Raw genomic sequence first — 22,061 nt, 5'->3', positions numbered from 1 at the left:
TTAATTTCTTAATATATCCTGTCAATATTAGAAATGTATTTCTTTTAATGTCTATAAGTATTGGACAAATTTAGAAATCATTTTTTTAGTTTAACATCAGTTTTGGTTAGTGCCATACAGGGTTTTTTACATACTTCAATAATTATTAAATAAAAATTATTAAATACAAATTATTTAATAATTTTTGTCATTATGTCAATCTCAAGAAACTGAGTAGATGTAATCCTTATTTGCTTCATATAAGTTATAGTTTTTTTCTTTTAAAGCTTGAAATATTTGATTGTGCTGAACTGAAAACTTTTAAAAAACATTCTGAAAAAATTTTCAGACTCCTTAGGGTATTCACATGATTTTTGGTGTGCAGTTCCAGTTTATGAGTAAGTAGTGAAGAATGCCAATTAGATCATATGATGAATTGAACAGTCTCTGTTTGTTTAGAATCGAGAACCTTCAGAATCATAGTAGCAATTTTCTTTAACAAGTCTTCACTTAATAAATAGCTTTATTTTTCTGTTACTTTGGATCGGTGTATGATTTCATATGCAAAAATAGATTTTTGGGGGTAGGTATTAATTATCCATAATAATAATAAGTTGAGATTAAAGTTGTGTAATTGAACTCTTTATTAAGTTCTACTGTTTTAAATGTTAACTGTTTTTACTTAGTATTAGATATAATTGACAAACGGTGGAAAATATAATATAGCTCTTCTTTATTTGCCTAGTGGATGGATATGTTTGGTAGTAAATCTTTGAATTATTCACACAGAATTAGAAGGATAAAATCAAAGTTATTACTGATATTTTGTGAAACATATAAATGCAAGTCTTTGGGGAGAAATTTGTTAAAGAATTTGTAACTCTGTATTGTTTAAGTTGAACTATAACTGTCTCTGACCTTCAACTGGATGGTAATAGAATATTTTTTGATTTTGTAAGGAAAACATAGTCTCTAATCATCTTAGAGTTGCAAGGGCGACATCAGGTAGAGAAACAGATTTAAAAATTCTTTTTTAGGCTATGATCATATTCTTGATCTATGAGGCCTCAATTTTCAAAGGTCTTCTAAATGCTCTTTTAAGAGTAATGAGTAATGTCTGACATTTATTGACCACTTATTATTTGCCATGTACTGTTTAAGTGGCCCTGTACATGTTTAATCATCACAGCCATTGTAATTTAGAGTAATTAAATTTAGAGTAATTTAGGTTTTCCCATTTTAAAATGCAAAACTCAATTCATATTTAGATCTCTTTAATGTCATTTAAACGATGGGAAGGGTCCCAACAAAAGTAAAATTAAAGAATTTGTAAAGCATGATCTTGATTTCCATTTTTCATTCTTTTTTTTAATATAATGGAATTTCTTCCATTGGTTTCATTTCTTTCTATCAACTGTTTTTTTTTTCTTTTTCTTGGTTTTTTTTTTTTTTTTTGACAAACACTTTTGAATACTCAATATAGTGGTGAATAAAACAGGCATAACCTTTGCTACCAACAATGCTAAGACCATTTTGGTAGAAGATAGGAATAAATAGGTAAGTAGTTTAGAAGGGTAAACAACATGCTATAATGGAGAGCAAAAGGAGAGACCTACTTAGATTTTTCAGGGAAGGGCTAATGTGAGGGCTAATAATTATTAAGTTAGTAGTATTTGTGCTATGATTATAAAGTTCAGAAGACTTAAGAGCTGAAAGCAGTGTATCCTAGGCAGAAACAATAGCATGTATGTAAATGTTGCCAGATAGAGAAAACTTGTTTGTTTTTTCTAAGAACTTAAGATACAGAGTAGCTGAATCTGAATCCTAAGTGTGCAGAGTTGGATTATATCTGGATAATTGAAGATATGTCCTTTCACACTGGCTTCATTCAATTAGTAACATGCACTTAAGGTTTTTCCCTGCCTTTTCGTGGTTTAATAGTTTCTTTTTTATTGCTGAATAATATTTCGTTGTGTATATCTGTATGTACTACAGTTTGTCTACTAACCTGCAAGGCATCTTGGTTGCATCCAATTTTTGATCATTGTATCATTTATGTTCAGATTTTTGTGGTGATATAGGTTTTCAGTCCAACTGGATAAATATCTAGAACTTATGATTGCGGATTACAGGTTCTTACTATAAAATTGTGTTTAGCTTTGTCAGAAGCCACAAGCCTGTCTCTCCAGAGTTGCTGCATGGTTTCATTTTTTACATTGAAGTCTTTAATCTGTTTGGGATTTATTCTTCTAGGCAGTATGAGGTATGGGTGCAACTTTATTCTCTTCCTTTTATCTAACCAGATATCCCAACATCATTTACTTATAATTCTATCTCATTTCCTTCATATGTTATATTCAAAGTAATATGAAATATTACCTTCATATGTTATATTCATGTATGTATTTGGGTTTGTTTTTGGACTTTCTTATTCCATTTCAAATGAGAAATGGAATGTATATGATTATTCATGTGCTGTTACCTTATGGTTTTCATTATTAAAGCTTTATAATATGTTTTAACATTCTGTAGGACTAATCTTTTTTTTTATCTAGAGATTTTCCAGGTATTCTTATTCCTCCCTACTGTGCTAGATAAACCTTAAAATTGGCTTGACTTTCTTTTTATATTGGCTTAGTTTTAAATTGACATATGTATGTCTTTGATGTTGAATCTTCCTGAGAACATAACATATACTTTTGTTTGTGTTCTAGTTTAATATTTTAAATTTTTTCTAAGTCCTATACATTTTTTACATTTTTTATGAGATATTTTGTCTTTTGTGTTGCTATTTAAGCGAGGTTTTCTTTCACTGGTTGCTTGATGGGAATTTGCTTTTTTATTCTCATTTTAAGCTTTCAAAGGTTTTTATTAGGGCATTATAGTTATAATATAGTGGGGTTCATTTTGACACAATACATGTATAGGATTTTCTTTAAGTTTTGTAATTACATCGTCTACATATTTGGAAGAGAATGTTCTACTGTGTGTGTGGGGGGTGAAATGATGATTCAGCAGAGAATGGGGTAGTAGAAGGAGCCACGCAGGGGATTGGAATCTGATTTTTCTGTCTTTACTTGTCTAGACAATGATTTTTCTTTTTAATTTTACTTTTAAAAACGCTGTTTATTTTGTAGAATGAGATCTATAGAATCCTAGTGATCATAGAGATTATTTTACATATGAGAAAACTAAAGCACTGCGATTTTAATAGGACATGTTGCTGTTAAGCAGAGGTAAAATTAGTTTACTTTCAATTTTATGTTTTTTCCCACTTTACTATTCTGTATCCTTATGTGCCTATTTGTTATTTTTTTAAAATCATTAGTGAATACATACAAAACTTATATTCAAGTTTTTACTAGTTCCTCTCTCTTTCATGCATACGACATTGTATTTTGCTTGGCTGAAATGTACCTTAGTGTTGTATTGTCTGGGAAACTCAAAATATCATTATATTTAATAACTGTTACTAGCCTTTCATTAATCCATCATATTTAGTTCAGTAAGTAGAAGTTTTAATTTACCTCCTTTTCTAATGAAGCCTTTTGGGACTTCATGAACTTATATTTAAATATTTAAGTAACATTATAGTGTATACTTATTTATAATTTCATGTTCCATTGTGTATCTCATTAGAAATTTTTATTTTATAAACTCAAAATTGACAATAATTTGATATTTATGCTGTATATAAAATAATTTTATATTTATGTTGAAAATAATTTGATATATATTTATTTATTCACCCCTTTTTCATGTGTTATGTAGATTGTTTTATGAAATGTGTGTTATAAATCAGATTGGCATTTCAGTATGTGCTTAAGAATTATTATTCATTTTGTTCTGATTTAAAAAAATTTTTTATATTAGAACTTTCATAACAGTTTGTTTAATGCCTTTACACTTTTAAAAATATCCTCTAAATTAGGCTCTATTCTGTAGTCAAGGATGGTTTATATTATCTATTTGTAAATGTGTTTGGTTCATTTAGCAAAGCTTTGAGTTTCCATCTCTTTTAGTTATTGTGAGTCTCCCAAGTACTGACATACTAAGACCTATGAAAGTTATGTGTGTACATACAACCTCCATATAGATATTCGTGTGTCCTTAAATGGTAAGCCATAATAAGCCATTTTTTGTAGCATGTAAAATAAAAATGTAAAATTTATTTATTTATTTATTTTTTAAGAATTTTTAATATTTACTTTTTAGTTCTCTGCGGACACAACATCTTTTGTTGGTATGTGGTGGTGAGGATCGAACCCGGGCTGCACGCATGCCAGGCGAGCGCGCTACTGCTTGAGCCACATCCCCAGCCCCAAAATGTAAAATTTAAATCACTTAACTAAATTTGAAAGCTACAGTTACAAAAGTAATGATAAAGAATGAGATATTTGTGTTTTCTAGAAGTAATATCATTATTTCTAAGTCCCTGTCACAATTCTAGAAGTATTAACACACTGATAAGGAAATACTAGGAGCATGCCCTCTCATAACCTCTCCCACATCCCTGTATACCATTTTTTCTTTTTTTTGCCCCTTTTACCTTTTTAACGGGTGAGGTCTATCAGATTCCAAATCTTTTTTTTTTAGTTTATCAACAGCGCTACTTCTGTTTAGCAGTGGTTCTCAGTTAGGGTGGTATTGCTTGATGAAGGATGTTTTTGGGTGTTGCATGACAGGAGGTTGCTGCTGATTAGGCAGGGACCAGGAATGCAACATGCCCTAGAGTCTTATGCTACAAAGAATTTTTCTGAATACCAATTAATGTTTCTATATAGAATCTACTGCCAGTGTCTTGGTACTTTTTCAGTCCTATTTAATAGACAATTGAAAGTTAACAATGATAACATGTCCATTAATAGTACTTTTCATTATGATTACTAATTAATTTTTAGTATTTTCTGCTTACACTTAGAATACTTTCAGGAAAATGTGCTATTTTTTTCATTAGGACCCTAGGGAGATAACGAAAAGGTAATATTGTCATTTAAAAAATTGATCTAAAAATTTTTGATGGATTTTGTAATAGATGCAGGAATTAGAATGTAAACATTTTCAAATTTTTAATTTTTAATTTTTTGTCTTGAAATTTTTCTTTTCAGTGGTAATAATTTCCTTAGGAATATAAAACCTCTGGTCACAGTATATCTATATTTTTCATGATACTGAAGTACTTTTCAAATAGTGTCAAAATGGGACATATTTGAACTACAGGGCTTGTCAAAAGTTTTAGAAAGCATAAAGTGTCATAAATCTTGATTATTTTTTTTTTGTACTGAAGGTTGAACCCAGAGTGCTTTACCGCTGAGCTATATTCCCAGTCTTTTATATTTTATAAAAGGTCTTGCTAAATTATTGCAACTAGCTTCAAACTTGTGGTCCTCCTGCCTCAGCCTCTGCAGTTGCTGAAATTGCAGGCATGTACCAATGTGCCTGGCAAGTTTTGACTTCTTTTTCCAACAGTAACACTAAATATTCTCGACTTCCTTCAATATTTTAATGGAATTACCTTTTCAAGTAATGTAATTGGTGAATGTTAACTTAAAAATTGCTAAAGTTTAATGTTAAGCTGTAAACCTCTCAGCAGCAACATGCTTGCGAGTAGGCATTTAAAAAAAATAAAAAAGAAACTAGTGATGTTGGAAATTTACTCTGGGTCATTAAGAGAGATTACAAATTTCATTATTCTTGAAGAGAAAATGCATCAGTGCAAAATTAGTTTTACTTTTCCTTGATCACTGATTGTAGAATTGAACTGCATTATGTGCATGTTAAACTTATTGAATTTAACTGTATTTTTTGAAACTCTTTAATTTTTTTCCTAAAAACTTACGCCTGCCATTTCACTTAGTGAGTTTGTGTATGCTGTCATACAATTTCAGTTACTTCTTATCTTATAGTGTAAATACTTTGCTGCATTGACTATGATTCTTGCTCAGAGAAGGTATATTCTACACAGGTGTATGTGTCACCTGCCCAGCTGTTTATATGAAGTTTTGAGAACCTAAACAGATTTCTGTTTTTCAGGTGTGGTTGCTTTGCATAACTGTTAATTTTAATAATCATATAGCATACCCATGAAGTGCATGTTTGCTACATTCTTCTGCCATTTAAAGAAAAAGTTGTTTTACTGAGATATAATTTTTCTATAATAAAATGTATCCCTTGTAAGTGTACAGTATGATAGTTTGGCAAGTTTTTGCAAATAAAAAAAAACACTTATATAATTACCACCATAATCCAGACAGAATTTTAATTACTCTCAAAAGTTCCTTTTACTCTAGGCAACTAAGGGTAAAACTTATTATTATAGATTACATTTTCCTTTTTTAGAATTTCTTAAAATGAAACTGTGTAGTTAGTATGGCATTTCTAAGATGAATTCATGTTTTTATGTATTAGTAATTCTACATATTGCTAAGAAGAGTTACATTGCATGAATGTTACTTTTTGTTTATCTCTTGATAGATGTTTAGATTGTATCCAGTTTGAGCTCTTATGAATAGGGTCTCTATTAACATTCTTGCACAAAGTGTTTGATAATGTGACTTGTTTTTATGTCCTTAAGTGAAATTATGGTTTTGTGATTTCATTTGACATAAATATTATTGAGGGATGTGTTGATTTCCAAATATTTGGGGTTTTTTTTTTGACATTTTGTTATCAATTTTTAGTTTAATTCTGTTGTAGTCATCAAAGAATGTTCTTTGTATGACGTTAGACCTTTTAAATTGGTTAATATTTATTTTGTAGCTCAGAATGTACTCTACTTTGAATTTTCCATGCATTTAAAAATGTTTATTATGCTATATATGGTTGGGTTGTTTTATAATGTCTGTAAGGTCAAGTTGTATGATAGTGTTGTTCAGGTATTCCAAGTCTGTGTGTAGGTGTGTTTTTGTCTAGTGTTTTCAGATTATTGAGAAGGGTATATTGAAATTTTCAATAGATTTGTCTCTTTCAGCTTCATCAATGTTTTCTTTGGATAATTTGAAATTCTTTTGCACATAGTTATGTGCACATTTAGAATTGTTATGCCTTCATGATGAAATCATTATATAATCTCCCTCTTTATTATCCCTGAGAGTATTCCTTGTTCTGCAGACTACTGAAGTAGTTTATTGTATAGTTGGATTGAAAATCTTAATCTACCTCCTTTTAAATTATTTTTATTTATTTATTCTGTTTTTTAAATTTATTTCCATTTGTCTTTTATGTGTCAGAGATAAATTTGTACAAATTTGATAAAAATTTTATGTATCAAATTGAATTTTTTTATGGATTTGTTTTATTTTCATTTCTCCTAAAAATAATTTTAGTAGTGGCTCCTTTTTAGTGTTTATTTGTTATTCTTTCCCATGGTAATTCAGTTCAGATGCTTTCAGGATATTTGCATATCTGATTTATTCTGTTCAATTAATTTTTCATTATTATATTTTTCATCTATAGACTTTATCTGCTTCTTTTTAGATACCATTTTCCTTACATTTATTTATTTTTTTTACATCCTTGAGTATCCTTACAATAGCTTATATAAAGTCTTTAACAGCTGTAATCCCATCATCTCTGTTTTTTCTCCATTTTCAATTGACTGAATTTTCTCCTAGTTATTGTGTCATAATTTTCTGCTTCAGATCTTATCTAGTGTTTTTTTTACAAAGTGTTTGTAGTTTGAATTTTATGTCATTGAGCACTAGGTTTGTTGTAATTCAGTTAAAAAGAATGTTGGGCTCTTTTTCTTTTAGAAGTTGTTAAATCCTTCTGTGACTTATTTTTAAGTTGTGGTATGAAGAATTTAGGAATAGTTCAACTCCACTGCCAGGGACTAAACCCTCTGGAGGCAGTGATCGCCCTGGATATTCAACAAGGATTCTTCACTTTGATGTAAGCTCTGGAAACTATATGAACTTCAGTAAATCTTTGGCATAGTCAGTCACTTTTGCCCAGCTTTATGGAATTTTTCATACATGGCATTTTCTACAGCAGACCTAAATGAGTCCTTCTGCAGTTGTCTAAAACTCTTAACTATGTATAACACTTTCTACTCTAGCCTGCATATTCTAATTTCCTCGGGCCTCCTGAATTCTTATTGATCAACTCAGATTGCTATTATTATTTTGATTGCCATGCTACTGGCACTGAAATCCAGATGTTGCCTTTAGGCAGAATGTATGCACTAATATTTGGAAAGTATCTGTAGGTAAAGAGTTTAAGCAAACCTGTGGATTATCTCATTCGTTCACTTTTGGGACTTACTTAGTACTGCCTGTGTAGCCTAATGTCCCTACTTACCTCAATATATATTTTAAGTTTTTCATCTCCAACAGATTTATATTTTTCCATACTTTTTATTGGTGCATTATGATTATACATAATAACGGGGTTCATTGTTACATATTCATTTCTGCCATGATATGACAATATAATTAGGCCAGTATCAGTCCCTAGTATTTCTCATTTCCCTTTTTTTCTCCTGTTGCTCTTTTTCATCTCCTGTACTGATCTCCCTTTAATATTTGTGAAATGCTACCCCCTCATACTTTTTCCCTTTTTTCTCTCTAGCTTCCATTTTATATATATATATATATATATATATATGGATAAGTATGTGGCAGCTCAGTGGTTAAGCACCCCTGGGTTCAATAATTGGTACAAAAGAGAGAGAGAGAGAAAGAAAGAGAGAAGAAATTCAATGAACACATGAAAAAATTCAGCATCATTAGCAATTAGGGAAATGCAAATCAAATCTACTCTGATATTTTGTGAAGAATGGTCATTGGTATTTTTGATAGTGATTACATTGAATCTGTATATTGCTATTGGTAATGTGACCATTGTAACAATATTAATTCTGCCTATCTCTCAACAGTGAGAGGTCTTTCTGTCTTCTAAAGGTCTTCTTCAATTACAACAGATTTATTTTTTAAATAATTAGACTGAGGGGTACAACATGAGAGAGAGAAGTATGGGGTAAAAAATTAATACACATGTGGGCGGGAGATGTAGCTTAGTGATTGTACAAGGCCCTGAGTTCAATCCCCAGCACTAGAAAATAACCTAAAAAAAAAGTAAGTTATTTTGTCATTTAACCTCCCTCCCCCCAAAAAAAACAACACCCCCCCCCCATAAAACTTTAGTTAAAGAGAACTCTGTGTACAAAGTACAATGAAGTTTTATGCTTAGCAAGGCTGTAGATGTAGATGTTTGTTTCTGGTATCTAGAATTTAGGCCCTACCACTTCTTTTTGTATGTATTAATGGGCATATGACACAGCCCAGGTTTTAACCAGATTTATAGCCACTTGGCCTACGTAGAAGTAGGTGAAGTATTTGGTTTCATGTGCCACATACCAAAGTTCTTCCTATGGTACTGTACCTGGTGGGGTAATACTTTTTGTTAAACTCTCTATTTGGATTAATTCTTCATCAGGAAGATCCATACTGGTGTTCCTGTACCGTTGTAAACAAAATTTTGACATAGGCCACAATGTTCTCCCCTTCTCTGCCCTCCCTAGGGTATAGGGGATTGAACCCAGGGCTTTGTGCATGCTAGGCAGGTGCTCTACCACTGAGCCACACTTCTACACTGCATTGTCCTTTACTTTTATATTTCTCCAAATGCCTGAGTAGTGTACTTTTGATTATCTCCTTTGTTGCACATGGTTACCATGACTCAAAGCTGTCCTGCTGCAAGGTCTCCTGGGGAGATGCTAGCATAGCACCCAGAGGGAGTTGCTGTTACTACTGAAGCTGTAGGATGCATCTCTTAATTTATATTTATTTTAAACATTTTTTTTTGTTTTAAAATTGTTTACAATAGAAATATAAATTTGGTTGCATTTATACTGTCATGATGGAAAGTGGAAGTTTTGGCCTACCATTTTATTTTCAAAATGTTTTTCAATCAGCATTAACCCCAAATGCCTGTTTATGCTTGGTAAATAAGAAAGCTCGTTAAATTTGCTTAAAGTTTTAAAGGAACTAGTCAATGTGGCATTTTTCAAACATGTCCTTAATAAAAAATAAATGTACTTCACCGTACTGTTTCTTTTGTATAGTAGTCTGTTGCCTACAATTGAAGGTGGGTGCTGGATATATTATTAATTGCTTAATTTCTCATATTTTAGGCCTAAAGATTGTCTTCGGTCTATTATGAGGCGAGTGAACCACAAAGATCCCCATGTTGCTATGCAAGCTTTGACTGTAAGTGGTTTCCTTTTGAGCTTTGCCACAACATTACTTACCAAAATTGAACCCTTTTAATTTCTGATTGTGTGCTTTTAGCTTCTAGGAGCATGTGTATCAAACTGTGGCAAAATTTTTCATTTAGAAGTATGTTCAAGAGATTTTGCTAGTGAAGTAAGCAACGTATTGAATAAGGTAAGGAACACTACTGCCAGAAATTAAGGCAGTCTTCTTCTTGTATTTATTGTTCATTTCTTAATATTTTATATCACAAAGGACTATTCTGTGTTTCTCTTCTCTACATTATACCTTTTCTAGACTATGTCTTTCTGTTATACAAATAAATACTGTTTTACGGAAAGACTACAAATCTATGTAATTATTAGAGTTGGTTTTTTCAAGTCATATTGAAATGTATTTAACTTTTTCACTCTCATTCCTTCATCTGGTAAGAAAATATGTATATCTATAGCTAATGAAATATTGCCAGTCTATTTTAGGCACAGGTTTTATAACCATTTTTTGTAGGTTCCCTAAAGTAGAACCCTTCAGGAATACTGCCAGAATGTAGGGCACTGTTGAATTTTCATCTTATATAAATAAGGTCACTGCTTGGCTATCTCAGGGTTTTAATAGGGTACTGCTATTTTATCCAACCAAACTGGCAACAAAAGTGGTGGCAGGTGATTTCCTACTAGGGACTGCCTCAAATCATCAAGAGATGGGGTCAGATGTAATTCCAAAGAAAGAATCACCAAATGCCAGGGTGATCAGTCGAAATCATTTGATATTCGAACTTAAGTCGAACTTAAAGTATAAGTTGCAGTGTCCAGTGAGAAAAGAAATGTTTTATCCAGATACATCTATAACAAGCGGGTTATGTTATAGAGTAAATATGTGAGTTTATAGAATTTGGCTCAGGCCAAGGCAGGTTTCTGTGTATTTACAAACTTACTCAGTCTTTAGTGTTTTGAACGATTGCTTGAACAACTTTTTTTTTTTTTTAATATTTATTCTTAAGGTTTTTTTTAGGTGGACACAGTATCTTTATTTTATATTTTATGTGGTGCTGAGGATCCAACCCAGCGCCTTGTGTATGTTAGGCAAGAACTCTACCACTGAACCACAACCCCAGCCCCTTGAACAGCTTTTTTTTTTTTTTTTTTTTTTAAATCAATGCCTGGGAATGTGCAAAGCCCTGGCTGGGGTTCAGGCCTATAGATGAAAACATGCAGCTGGATGGGGCCCAGAGTGCTTTGTTTCTTCATGAGGACTAAGAAAGTGGGAGTTTGGGGGACCCTACAACTGTCTGCATATTTGAATGTAAAGTAAAAAATTAAATCCCCCAATTCAAAGAAGTTAAAAAATTAATAAGTACGGTTTGAGTTTTTCTAGTAAAGAATTATACATTCTGAAGATAACTATTTCTGGCTTTAAAAAATTTTCGATATTATATATAAAAACTATCAAAAGGGTTGGGCTGGGGTTGTGGCTCAGTGGTGTAGCACTTGCCTAGTATGTGTGATGCACTGGGTTCAATCCTCAGCACCACATAAAAATAAACAGCTAAAAGAATTGTGTCCATCAATAACTAAAAATAACTATTAAAAACTACCAAAAGGGGAAATGCTTCTTTGGGGAGGGGGACAAAAATTAGTAATTCCAGATTTTAGTAGAAAAAAGCAGCGTAGAAATGTCATAAAAATTTAAAATTCTGTACATTTCAAATATGATTATGTGATAGATCCTTTTCTGCTTTGTTTAGCTGCTTAGTTTAATTTTTTTCTGTTAATTAATAAACATTGTCTTTTGATGTCCTGAATGTCGATCAAAATGTACAAAAGAGATTCTCTTCTCATGTTTTCTATAATTTAAGTGAAGACGTACTATGAAAACTTACATATTCTTGTAATCAACTATTTTGAAAAGCAACTACATATCACAGAGAAGACTTTATTTTCCAAGTGTTTTATAATTTATATCATCAGTTTTATACTTAAGGAGGGGTTTTTGTTCTGAAAAAACGAACTTTCCAAGATGATTAACATGTAATTACCTCAGACCAAGCCTAAGATAATTAAACATTGTGGTAAAAATACACAGTTAAGAACATTAAAAGTCAGGAATTAATAAAAGGAACTGTATCATTCTCTCCTTACAGTCTTTAAAAATTGTTGTGCAAAAAGCAAAACAAAACTATTTTTGTCTTCCTGACATGCTTAATTTGCAAAATACTGGAGTCTAAGTCCTATTGTTCTGATCTCCAGAGTGTTATTAAGTATTTAATACATTTCATTTTTGAAGTGAGATATAATGGCATATTCCTTTTTTTTCCCCCCATAGTATGAAATAATATGTTTTTTCCCCAGTAACTGTTCTATTTCAACATGTATAGTCCAGGGTAGTTATTTCACATGTATAACTAGGGGTGACTTGTGATTGAAAAAGAGGTCTACAATACTTTTGCAATTTTTATATTTAAAGTGTCTGTACTAAGTAGTTAGCTAGGAAGTTGGTATTTTTTCATTAAATTTTTTTTTTGTTTCTTTCTTAGGGTCATCCTAAAGTATGTGAAAAATTAAAGGCTCTTATGGTTGAATGGACAGATGAATTCAAGAATGACCCACAGCTTAGTCTAATATCAGCAATGATTAAAAACCTTAAGGAACAAGGAGTTACGTTCCCAGCTATTGGCTCTCAGGTAATATGTGTGTGTGTGCTATAGTTTGTTTCTATAAAATAACTATGTTCAGTTGAAGTTTTCTTTTCTTTGTCCATTTTCTATGTAGTTTTTACTATTTCAGAGAAATTTTTAATAAGAATGATGGATTCAAAGGTGCCAGAAAAATGTTGTAGTGAAATATTAATGTGCTCCAACCTCCACTTTCTCACTGTCTTTTCTTTATAAATGAATTTGTTTAATATTTTGTAATTTCTAATTTTTTTGTGTAGTTTTAATGTAGACAAAATTGTTTGGGTGAGGTCACACTGACAGTCTTATTATCCTTAAAATTTAGGGATAAGGTTATGGCTTTTTTGATTAGGAAGTTTATGAACATCTGTATTGAAAATAGTGTAGTGATATGAGGGTTGAATGAAAAGAGAAACACATTTTTCTTAATATGAGCTAACCTATATACCTGAGTCTTTTCCCTTTCCCCTAGTAGATGTGACAGACTAAAAGGGTTAACTTCCCTCTTATACACACGTACAGACACACAAACACATATACGCATAGCACACAAACACATGGAATTTTGTAATGGGATCATCTCTGATTTATGTAATGTAGGGAAAAAAAAATCAAGGTGTATTTTTTGTTTATTCCCTTCCTGTATTTTTCTATTCTAGGTAACCATCTTTTAGGATGTCCAGCTAATCTAGGGGGCTTAAAATGTATGGTAATTTAGTATACCATCTTTGCCTACTGTGTAGATCAGGCCAAAATATAATGAGAGGCATGAAATCATCAACAGAACATACTCAGTTGTGGAGGGCTCACCTTTGGGCTTTTGACTGCTTACAGATGTCTCCTAGATTCTCATCCAAATCTGTATAGATTTTCTTCCCAAGGTATTTCCATCTTATCTGAGTGCTCTTGTGATATGAAGATCCAGAAATATATCTGAGAGAGGAAGCAAACAGAGGACATTTTCCTTCATAATTTAAATTTTTGGTATTTGATTAGTTTTTACAATGCTATGTCTTTGAGAAGTTATTTATTCATAATTGCTATCTGGCTTTCCTAAGAATAATTGCAAGAATCTGTATAATTAAGCAATAATTTTATGTAGAGTAATCCAAGATATTATCAATTTCTTGACGAAAAAACAGTGCTTGTTTACCAGTGAATAAACTCAGTGTAGAGAACCAAAAGAACACAGATACATAGTGGAATTACATTTTATTTTTTCTTTCTCTTTTTTTAAATATATATTTTTTAGTTGTAGATGGACACAATGTCTTTATTTATTTTTATGTGGTGTTAAGGATCGAACCCAATGCCTCACACATGTGAGGCAAGTGCTCAATCACTGAGCTACAACCCCAGCCCCTGGAATTACATTTTCTATACTTATTTTAGAACTTGGAATTACATTTTCTATACTTATTTTAGAACTTGTTCCTTGAAATGTGATTTACTGGAGAGCATCATCAGCATCACTTGGACACTTATTAAAAATGCAGCCTCTCCTGTGGCACTGCATACCCGTGGACTCATTTTCTCCATTTAATGAAATTCCTAGATGATTCTATGAACATACTGAAGTTTGAAAAGCAAAACTCTAGAGTAGAGGTTTCAGTGCAAGTGAAAACAACCTTTCACTCCACAAATGGACTTAATCTTATAAGAGAAAGAAGTAATGATATATTTGACATGTAGCCTTGCTTGGTTAAGCTAGAATCTTAGCCATAGGAATAACTTAAGGAATGTCTAACCTTTTCTCTCATTTTATAGATGAGGAAACTGGTACTCAAAATGGTTAAGGCACTTGTCCAGGGCCACAGCTAGTAGTTGACAGAGCTGGAACTAGAACACAAGGATAATGATTTTCAGTCCAGTGATTTTCTCCAACCTGATCTTATCTTCTGTTTGATAGTTTAGTGGATATGTATCTGTCCAGATTAGGCTTCAAAGCGCAAAGAAATATAGCAAACACTGGCAAGGGCATTATTTTTTGATTGACAAGAAAAATCAGATGATTCTTTTATTCAAAATATTTAGGATATAGAGGACCAGTAGCAAAATTAAAACTGTACTTCTTTTGATCTAGATGTTATAAAATATCCCAAGCTAATTTTGTTATACTTGGTATATTTCAGCTACAAGAAATGTATTAACTAGATAAAAAACAAAATATGATAAAAGAATAGTGGATTTTATTTATTTTTATTTTTTTTAATGGTTCTGAAAAGTTTTTTATTGGAAACCAAAGAGTATCATGTTTAATGAAAAAATGGCTCATCTGTGTTCAGCTGCAGAATTCCCTCTAGATTTTAAAGCTAATTAATTATTTAAGTCATTGCTACAGTTTTATCAGGTTAGCTTTTTGTCGTAGCATACTTAACTAAAGTGCCTGAAAATATAAAGATTTTTCCATGTTTATTTTTTCATGCAAGTACAGAAGAAAATAATGTAAAAATGTTAAGAATAGTCATACTTCAGATACCCAATTCATGCTGATAATTTCTGTTAGCACTAATTTTTAATGTACTGATAGAATTAAGTCTAGCACTCTTACTATATTAGATTATTTAATACGACAAGTGTCATTGTGTCACTAAGAACTATAGAGTATCACTGACCAAGTATACTTACAATTTTTCAGAAGTAAATAATGAAAACATTATCTAAATAAGTTTACAACTGGAGATGGGTCAAAATTAAGAGTGCTTAAAGTTGTATTCAAGTGAATTCCAAAAAGCTTTTTTCGAAATTTGCTTTGCTAAAAGTAAATTCTTGTGCTTTTTTTTTTTTTTTTTTAATTTTTTTGGTACTGGGGATTGAACCTAGGGGTGCTTAACCACTGAGCCACATCCCAGCCCTTTTTAAATATTTTATTTAGAGACGGTCTTGCTGAGTTGCTTAGGGCCTTGCTAAGTTGCTGAGGCTGGCTTTGAACTGTCAATCCTCCTGTCTGAGCCTCCTGAGTTGCTGGGATTACAGGTGTGCACCACTATGCCCAGCCTGTGCCAGAGCATTTGACAGTATGAAATACATCGAGAAATAAGAGTAATATATTTTGCTCTAATGCTGAATATTTTGGCTTTTTTTTTTTTTTAACACTCAACAAACATTTATCGAGTACTTGTAATATTAGGTACTTTTTCCCAAGGAGCATATAGTCCAGTTGTGGAGAAAGAAATGTAGTCAGATAATTATAATAGAAGCTGAGATTTATTGCCTATACTGTGTTCCAGCTACAGTTCTAAGTGTTGTGGGTATGATAATTTGAGTTCCAGTTTTCTTCCTGATTGCTCTGGGGAATTACAACATCTCTCTATTACTTTTCACAATCTGTTTGAATTAAAACTAATATTGTATCATTTGCTGTAAAAATATCAAAATCTTAAAAACAGTGTATGTCTGTTTATTCCCTGCCTCACCATGCTAGTGCTATATTTGTTAGGTGAATTACCTCTACATATATTATAAACCCCTGGAGGTGATGTTATATTTCTGTTTTAAACCCTGAATGATCCTCATCTCTTCTGATTTTGCAGGCTACATGTGTTAATCCTCTAAATGGGCTATGAGGTGCCCCTGAAGTGCAGGTGCTATTATTATTCTCATTTTATGGATGGGGAACTTGTGCAAAGAGCTTAGTGCACCAATATCAGACTGCTAGAAAAGTGTTAAATTTGTAGAATTTGACCTATGTTGGCCTGACTCTACAACTTTCCTTCTTGTCCACCCATACCATAGTACCTTGATTAAAAGTATTATCAGAGGAATATAGAAGAAAAAGTTTTTAGTTAAGAAGTTTAGGATTGTTTCATTGAGAAAGTGATATTTTAGCTGTTTACTGACTCATGAGTTGGATGTGACATAAGGAGCCACTGAGAGAGAGAATTGTTAAGTGGAGCAAAAGTGTGTCATAGGTATAGAAGTACCAGTCTATAGACTGCTCAGGAACTGCTAGCAGTTTCTGGTAACTGGTAGAATGATTGAACATGAGGCTGGTAAAATAGGATGGATTCTGATTGAGTGGAATGTACATAAACTTAGAAGCCATGGAAACATAAGGCTTAGAAACTTGTAATTCCAGACATGTGAATCATTTTTCATATTTGCTTACTTGTACATTGCCTTATCTATAAAATATATAGGCAGTAATATACAGTCAAAATTAATTATTTGTATTTTGGTTTACAGTGGGATTTCATAAGCATTTATGTTATATATAAATTTCAGTTCCTGAAGATAACAGCCTGGCTTTTGATCTAAAGGAAGCAATGAAATCTAATAATGGAGTAGTATTACATTTTTAAAAATCTATTGTTTTTAAAATAATTGTCTACTTTCCTCTCCCAACCCCTTTTCTGGTGTTAGAATTTTTTTTTAATTAAAAAAAATATTCTCTAGTCTCTTCATGCCATTTTTCTGTTTTTAATTTAACCTCTTTTTATAAATCTTTGGGAATGTATTGGCTCTGTTTACCGTAAGTGTCCAATTACTCTCAGTGTCTTTCTTCCAGTTCTGACTATTCTTTCTTCCTTTCAAAGTGGAAACTTTCAGTTTGAACGTCCATCATCTTCTGAAATCTATAGTGGGCTGATGAGAGGGTTCTTGCAAGCTCTTTAATTAAGTGTAGTGGGAAAATTTGAGAACAACCCTCAAATATTGGTTTCTTTATTTTTAGGCTGCAGAACAAGCAAAAGCAAGCCCAGCTCTAGTAGCCAAGGATCCTGGGACTGCAGCAAACAAAAAAGAAGAAGAAGATTTAGCAAAAGGTGCATTTTTAAGTTCCTGAAATATTTAAAGGAAATAGAGGACTTTATATCTAAAGCAGACATCTACTTTGTCTGTCTTCTTCAGAGGCAACTATTATCATGATTCTTTTCAGTCTGTTTTTATAGTATTTTCACTTCTTTGTATATCCAGAAAACTATATGAGTTACTTTTTGCTATCCAACAAATTCATTTTTCATAAGCAGTACACTCTATCATCTGCAGCTTGCTTTTTCATGTATTATGTTTGAGATTTTCACGACACAGACGAATCAAGTTCATTTGTTTTAAGTACTGTATAAAATTCTAGTGTACTAATATAGCACACTTTTTCTACAATAGGCATTTGCATTGTTACTATTTTTTTCACTATAACAAATAGTACTGTGATATCCTGTATGTATTCTCTTTTACATATATGTGTGACTTTATCATGTGGCACTAAAAATGGCATTGTTGGAACATGAGATAGGTATATATATCTTCACTTTTCTAAAGGGTTGCATGATTTTTTTTTTCCATTAACAATGTATGGAAGCTGTGATTATTTTTTAATCTCCTCACAGGAGTTGGTGTTGTTAGAGTTTATTTTTTTGTGAACCTGATAGTTTCAAAATGATGTCCAGTTATTTATTTACCTGATTTACCTGATTAGTGAGGTTGAGTCCTTTTTTTGTGCGTGTAGTGGCTGTTCTGGTTTCTTTTTAGGTGAATTATCTTCCTTTTGAAGTTCTTTTTTTAAAATAGTGATATTTCTAAAGATATAAATATTTTAGGTATTTATCTATTGCTGTTTTATATGTGTAAACATCTACCCCTGCCTTTTGTTTTATTAACTTTGATAATGACATGTTTTACCAAATAAAAGTTTTAGGGGCTGGCTCAGTGTTAGAGTGCATACTTAGCATACACGAGGGCATACATTCAGTCCCAGCTACTTTCCTCCCCTCAAAAGTTATAAATTTTGATGTTAAATTGCTTTTCTTTTAGGATTTTTACCATTTTGTGTGTAGGATGCATTCCCTTCCCCTCGTTCTAAAGTTTTATTTTCATATTAGCTCTTTATATCACTCTAGAACAGGGGTTCAGAAAGGGTTATGGTTCCAGTTGAAGGCAGGGTAGTGAGTACATTAAGATTGTATTGCAGAGTAATCCAGTTACATAATTGTTTCTGAGAGATGCATGGTGAGGATGATCTGCATTGATGGAGTAATGGTAGAGATAGAGGAGATACATTTAAGATTTTTTAGGTGAGTCTTCCCACTGGTTACAAAAGAATGATCTTTGTAACAATAAAATCCAGCTTCTTAGATACTGCCCTTGAGGCTGTAATTGTGATTAAGCAGTTCTGCAGTGAGGCATGGTACTCTTGATTTCTCATGTGATTTTGATATTGTTTTGGGAACTTGCTATAGAAAAATATTTAAAAGTTAAAAGAAAATGCAAAATATTTGCTACTAAATTTCATAAAATATTTAAGAATTTATTTTTTTAATCCCCAATAATTTTAATTATATCTGTTCAATAAAAAGTCATGAATTTTACATATTCAGTTGTGCTTATATGAATATTATTGACAAATGATTTCTGTTCATTATATTATATTAGGATATGTTCTAGTTTCCAGCTATATTTTTGAAAAAGTAATACTTTGTTGAGATATCTTTTGGTACTTCTTTGGATTGTGGCTATATTAAAATTTTGAATATTTTAAAACTCATTATTTTTCAGCCATTGAGTTGTCCCTCAAGGAGCAAAGGCAACAGTCAACAACTCTTTCCACTTTGTATCCAAGCACATCCAATCTTTTAACTAACCACCAACATGAAGGCCGAAAAGTTCGTGCTATATATGACTTTGAAGCTGCTGAAGATAATGAACTTACATTTAAAGCTGGGGAAATTATAACAGTTCTTGATGACAGGTAATGGTTAATCATTAATTGACTATCCATGTGAAACGATGTAAAATCCTTTGTGTTTTACATTGTTTCTATTGAATTCAATTACAAAATATAGTCAAAATATTGACCTTTTTGTGTGGAGGATAGATTCTTAAAAGTTTTAGAGAATACACTGAATTTGTAAGACATTTATATAGTTTATTGATTTATTTACATAGAACAGTCAGTGTATCCATGTGGATCAAAATAACTTTACATGGAATTAGATATTTACATTATCATAGGGATAGTGTTACAATGCATCTCTCTTTAAAACTGCAGCTATGGGCTTGGGATGTGGCCCAAGTGGTAGCTCGCTCGCCTGGCATGCGCCGGGGGCACTGGGTTTGATCCTCAGCACCACATAAAAATAAAATAAAGATGTTGTGTCCACCAAAAACTAAAAAATAAATATTAAAAAAATTCTCTCTCTCTCTTAAAAAAAACAGCTGCAGCTATATGATGCTGTGCTTAAAATGAATTGTTATTGATAATGAAATATTATCAAATTTGTTCAAGGTTATTTCAAGTATCACTTATTGTTTTAGTTCTTTTATGCTGCTATAACAAATTGCTGTAGACTGTGTGACTCCTAAACAACAGAAATTTTTTTTCACTTAGTTCTAGAGGTTAGGAAGTCCAAGATCAAGGCATTTTCAGATTTTAATGTCTGATGGAGGGCCCTCTTCCTGGTTCATAGATGGAAGTCTATTCACTATGCGTTGTTTTTCTCCCTATATTTTATTGGTGCATTATAGTTGTACATAATAGTTGGCTTTGTCGTTATATATTCATACATTCACGTGATATAACAATATAATTTGGCCAGTATTGTTTGCCAGTGTTTCCCCTATGTCTCCCCTTGGTCCCTTGCCTCTACTATACTCATTTCTCTTCTCTTTTTATGAGCGCACCCCCCTCAAACACTGCCTGCCTTGCGTTTCCTTTTTCCTTTCCAAAGAAAACATGGTTCATGACTTTCTGAGTTTGTTTTATTTCATTTAAAATATTAAATGCTTAAAATGAATTGTTTTTTTTGGAGAGGAGGTGGAAAAAAATTCTTCAGTTCTATCCATTTTCCTGCAAATGATGTGATTTTATTATTATTTATGGTTGAATAAAACTTCATTGTGTGTTTGTGCGTATGCTCACATGTTCTTTGTCTATCCATCCATTGATGAACGCCTAGGCTGGTTCCACAATCTGCCTATAGTGAAATGTTTTGCTAAAAACCATGGATGTGCATGTGTCACTCTAGTATGATGACTTTAATTCTTTAGGATAAATACTGAGGAGTGGTATAGCTGGGTGTTATGGTGGTTTCATTTGCAATCTTGAGGAACCTCCATACTGATTTCCATAGTGATTGTACTAATTTATAATCCCACCAACAGGGTAAGTGTTCATTTTTTTCCACCTCCTCTCCAGCATTTATTATTGTTTTATTCTTGAAGACTCCCATTCTAACTGGATGGGATAAAATCTCAATGTAGGGGCTGAGGTAGTGGCTTAGCTGTGGAGCGTTTGCCTAGCTCGTGCAAGGCCCTGGGTTTGAGCCTCAACACCACATTAAAAAAATAAATAAATAAATAAAATAAAGGTATCGTGTCCAGCTACAACTAAAAAATAAATATTAAATAAAATCGCAGTGTAGTTTTGATTTGCATTTATTTCCCTAATTGCTAATGATGTTGAACATTTTTTCGTATGTTTAATGGCCATTTGTATTTCTTTTGAGAAGTGACTATTTAGTTCATTTTCCCATTTATTAATTGGGTTTTCGGAGTTTTTTTTTTTCTTGTTGTTGTTAAGTTTATTTGAGTTCTTTATATATTCTGGATATTAATATTGTCAGAAGAGTAGCTAGCAAAGATTTTCTCCCATTCTGTAAGGTCTTTCCACATTGTTGATTGTTTTTTCCTTTGCTGTGCAGAGCCTTTTAAATTGATGTGATCCCGTTTATTAGTTCTTGGTATTATTTCCTGAGGTTTAGAAGCCCTATTGAGAAAGTCATTGCCTGTGCCCGTTTGTTGGAGTACTGACCCTCTGTGTTTTCTTAGGTGTGGCGTAATTTTTGGTCTACTTAGATCTTTGAGCTATTTTGAGTTGACTTTTGTGCAGGATGAGAGGGATATAATCTTATTCTACAAAATGATAACCCAGCACCATTTGTTACAAAGGTTGTCTTTTTTCCAAAGTATGGTTTTGACACCTTTGTCAAGAATTGGATGACTCTATCTGTGGGGCTTATTTCTGTCTTCTAGTTTGTTGCATTGGTTTGTGTCTGGTTTTATACCAGTGCCATGCAGTTTTTGTTAGTATAATTCTGCAATCTAATACTTTAAAGTCAGATATGATGACACCTCCAGCATTGCTTTTTTGGTTTAGGATTACTTTCATTTTTCTGGGTCTTTTATTCTTCCAAATGAATTTTAAGACTTAACTTTTCTAGTTCTGTGATGAATATCATTGTTACTTTGATAGGGATTATGTGGAA

General features: G+C 32.1%; 1 protein-coding gene across 2 annotated transcripts in view; it reads left to right on the top strand.

Moving 5' to 3' along the window:
• Window positions 1-22,061, top strand: part of Stam (signal transducing adaptor molecule) — a 62,054-nt gene that overhangs the window by 22,987 nt on the left and 17,006 nt on the right. Inside the window, exons 3-8 of one of the 2 annotated variants that reach the window (XM_078023352.1) lie at window positions 4,195-4,307; window positions 10,112-10,187; window positions 10,269-10,364; window positions 12,724-12,870; window positions 17,534-17,624; window positions 19,354-19,546. In XM_078023352.1, the coding sequence (XP_077879478.1) occupies window positions 4,306-4,307; window positions 10,112-10,187; window positions 10,269-10,364; window positions 12,724-12,870; window positions 17,534-17,624; window positions 19,354-19,546 (605 nt within the window). In that variant the 5' untranslated portion in view covers window positions 4,195-4,305. The remainder of the gene's footprint in view (window positions 1-4,194; window positions 4,308-10,111; window positions 10,188-10,268; window positions 10,365-12,723; window positions 12,871-17,533; window positions 17,625-19,353; window positions 19,547-22,061) is intronic. The other variant, XM_005325800.5, reaches the window with a different exon arrangement.

This window comes from Ictidomys tridecemlineatus, chromosome 10, assembly GCF_052094955.1.
Source record: "Ictidomys tridecemlineatus isolate mIctTri1 chromosome 10, mIctTri1.hap1, whole genome shotgun sequence".
Lineage (NCBI taxonomy): Eukaryota > Metazoa > Chordata > Mammalia > Rodentia > Sciuridae > Ictidomys > Ictidomys tridecemlineatus.
The sequence above is the reverse complement of the archived record's forward strand: the minus strand, read 5'-3'. Positions and strand labels throughout refer to the sequence as shown.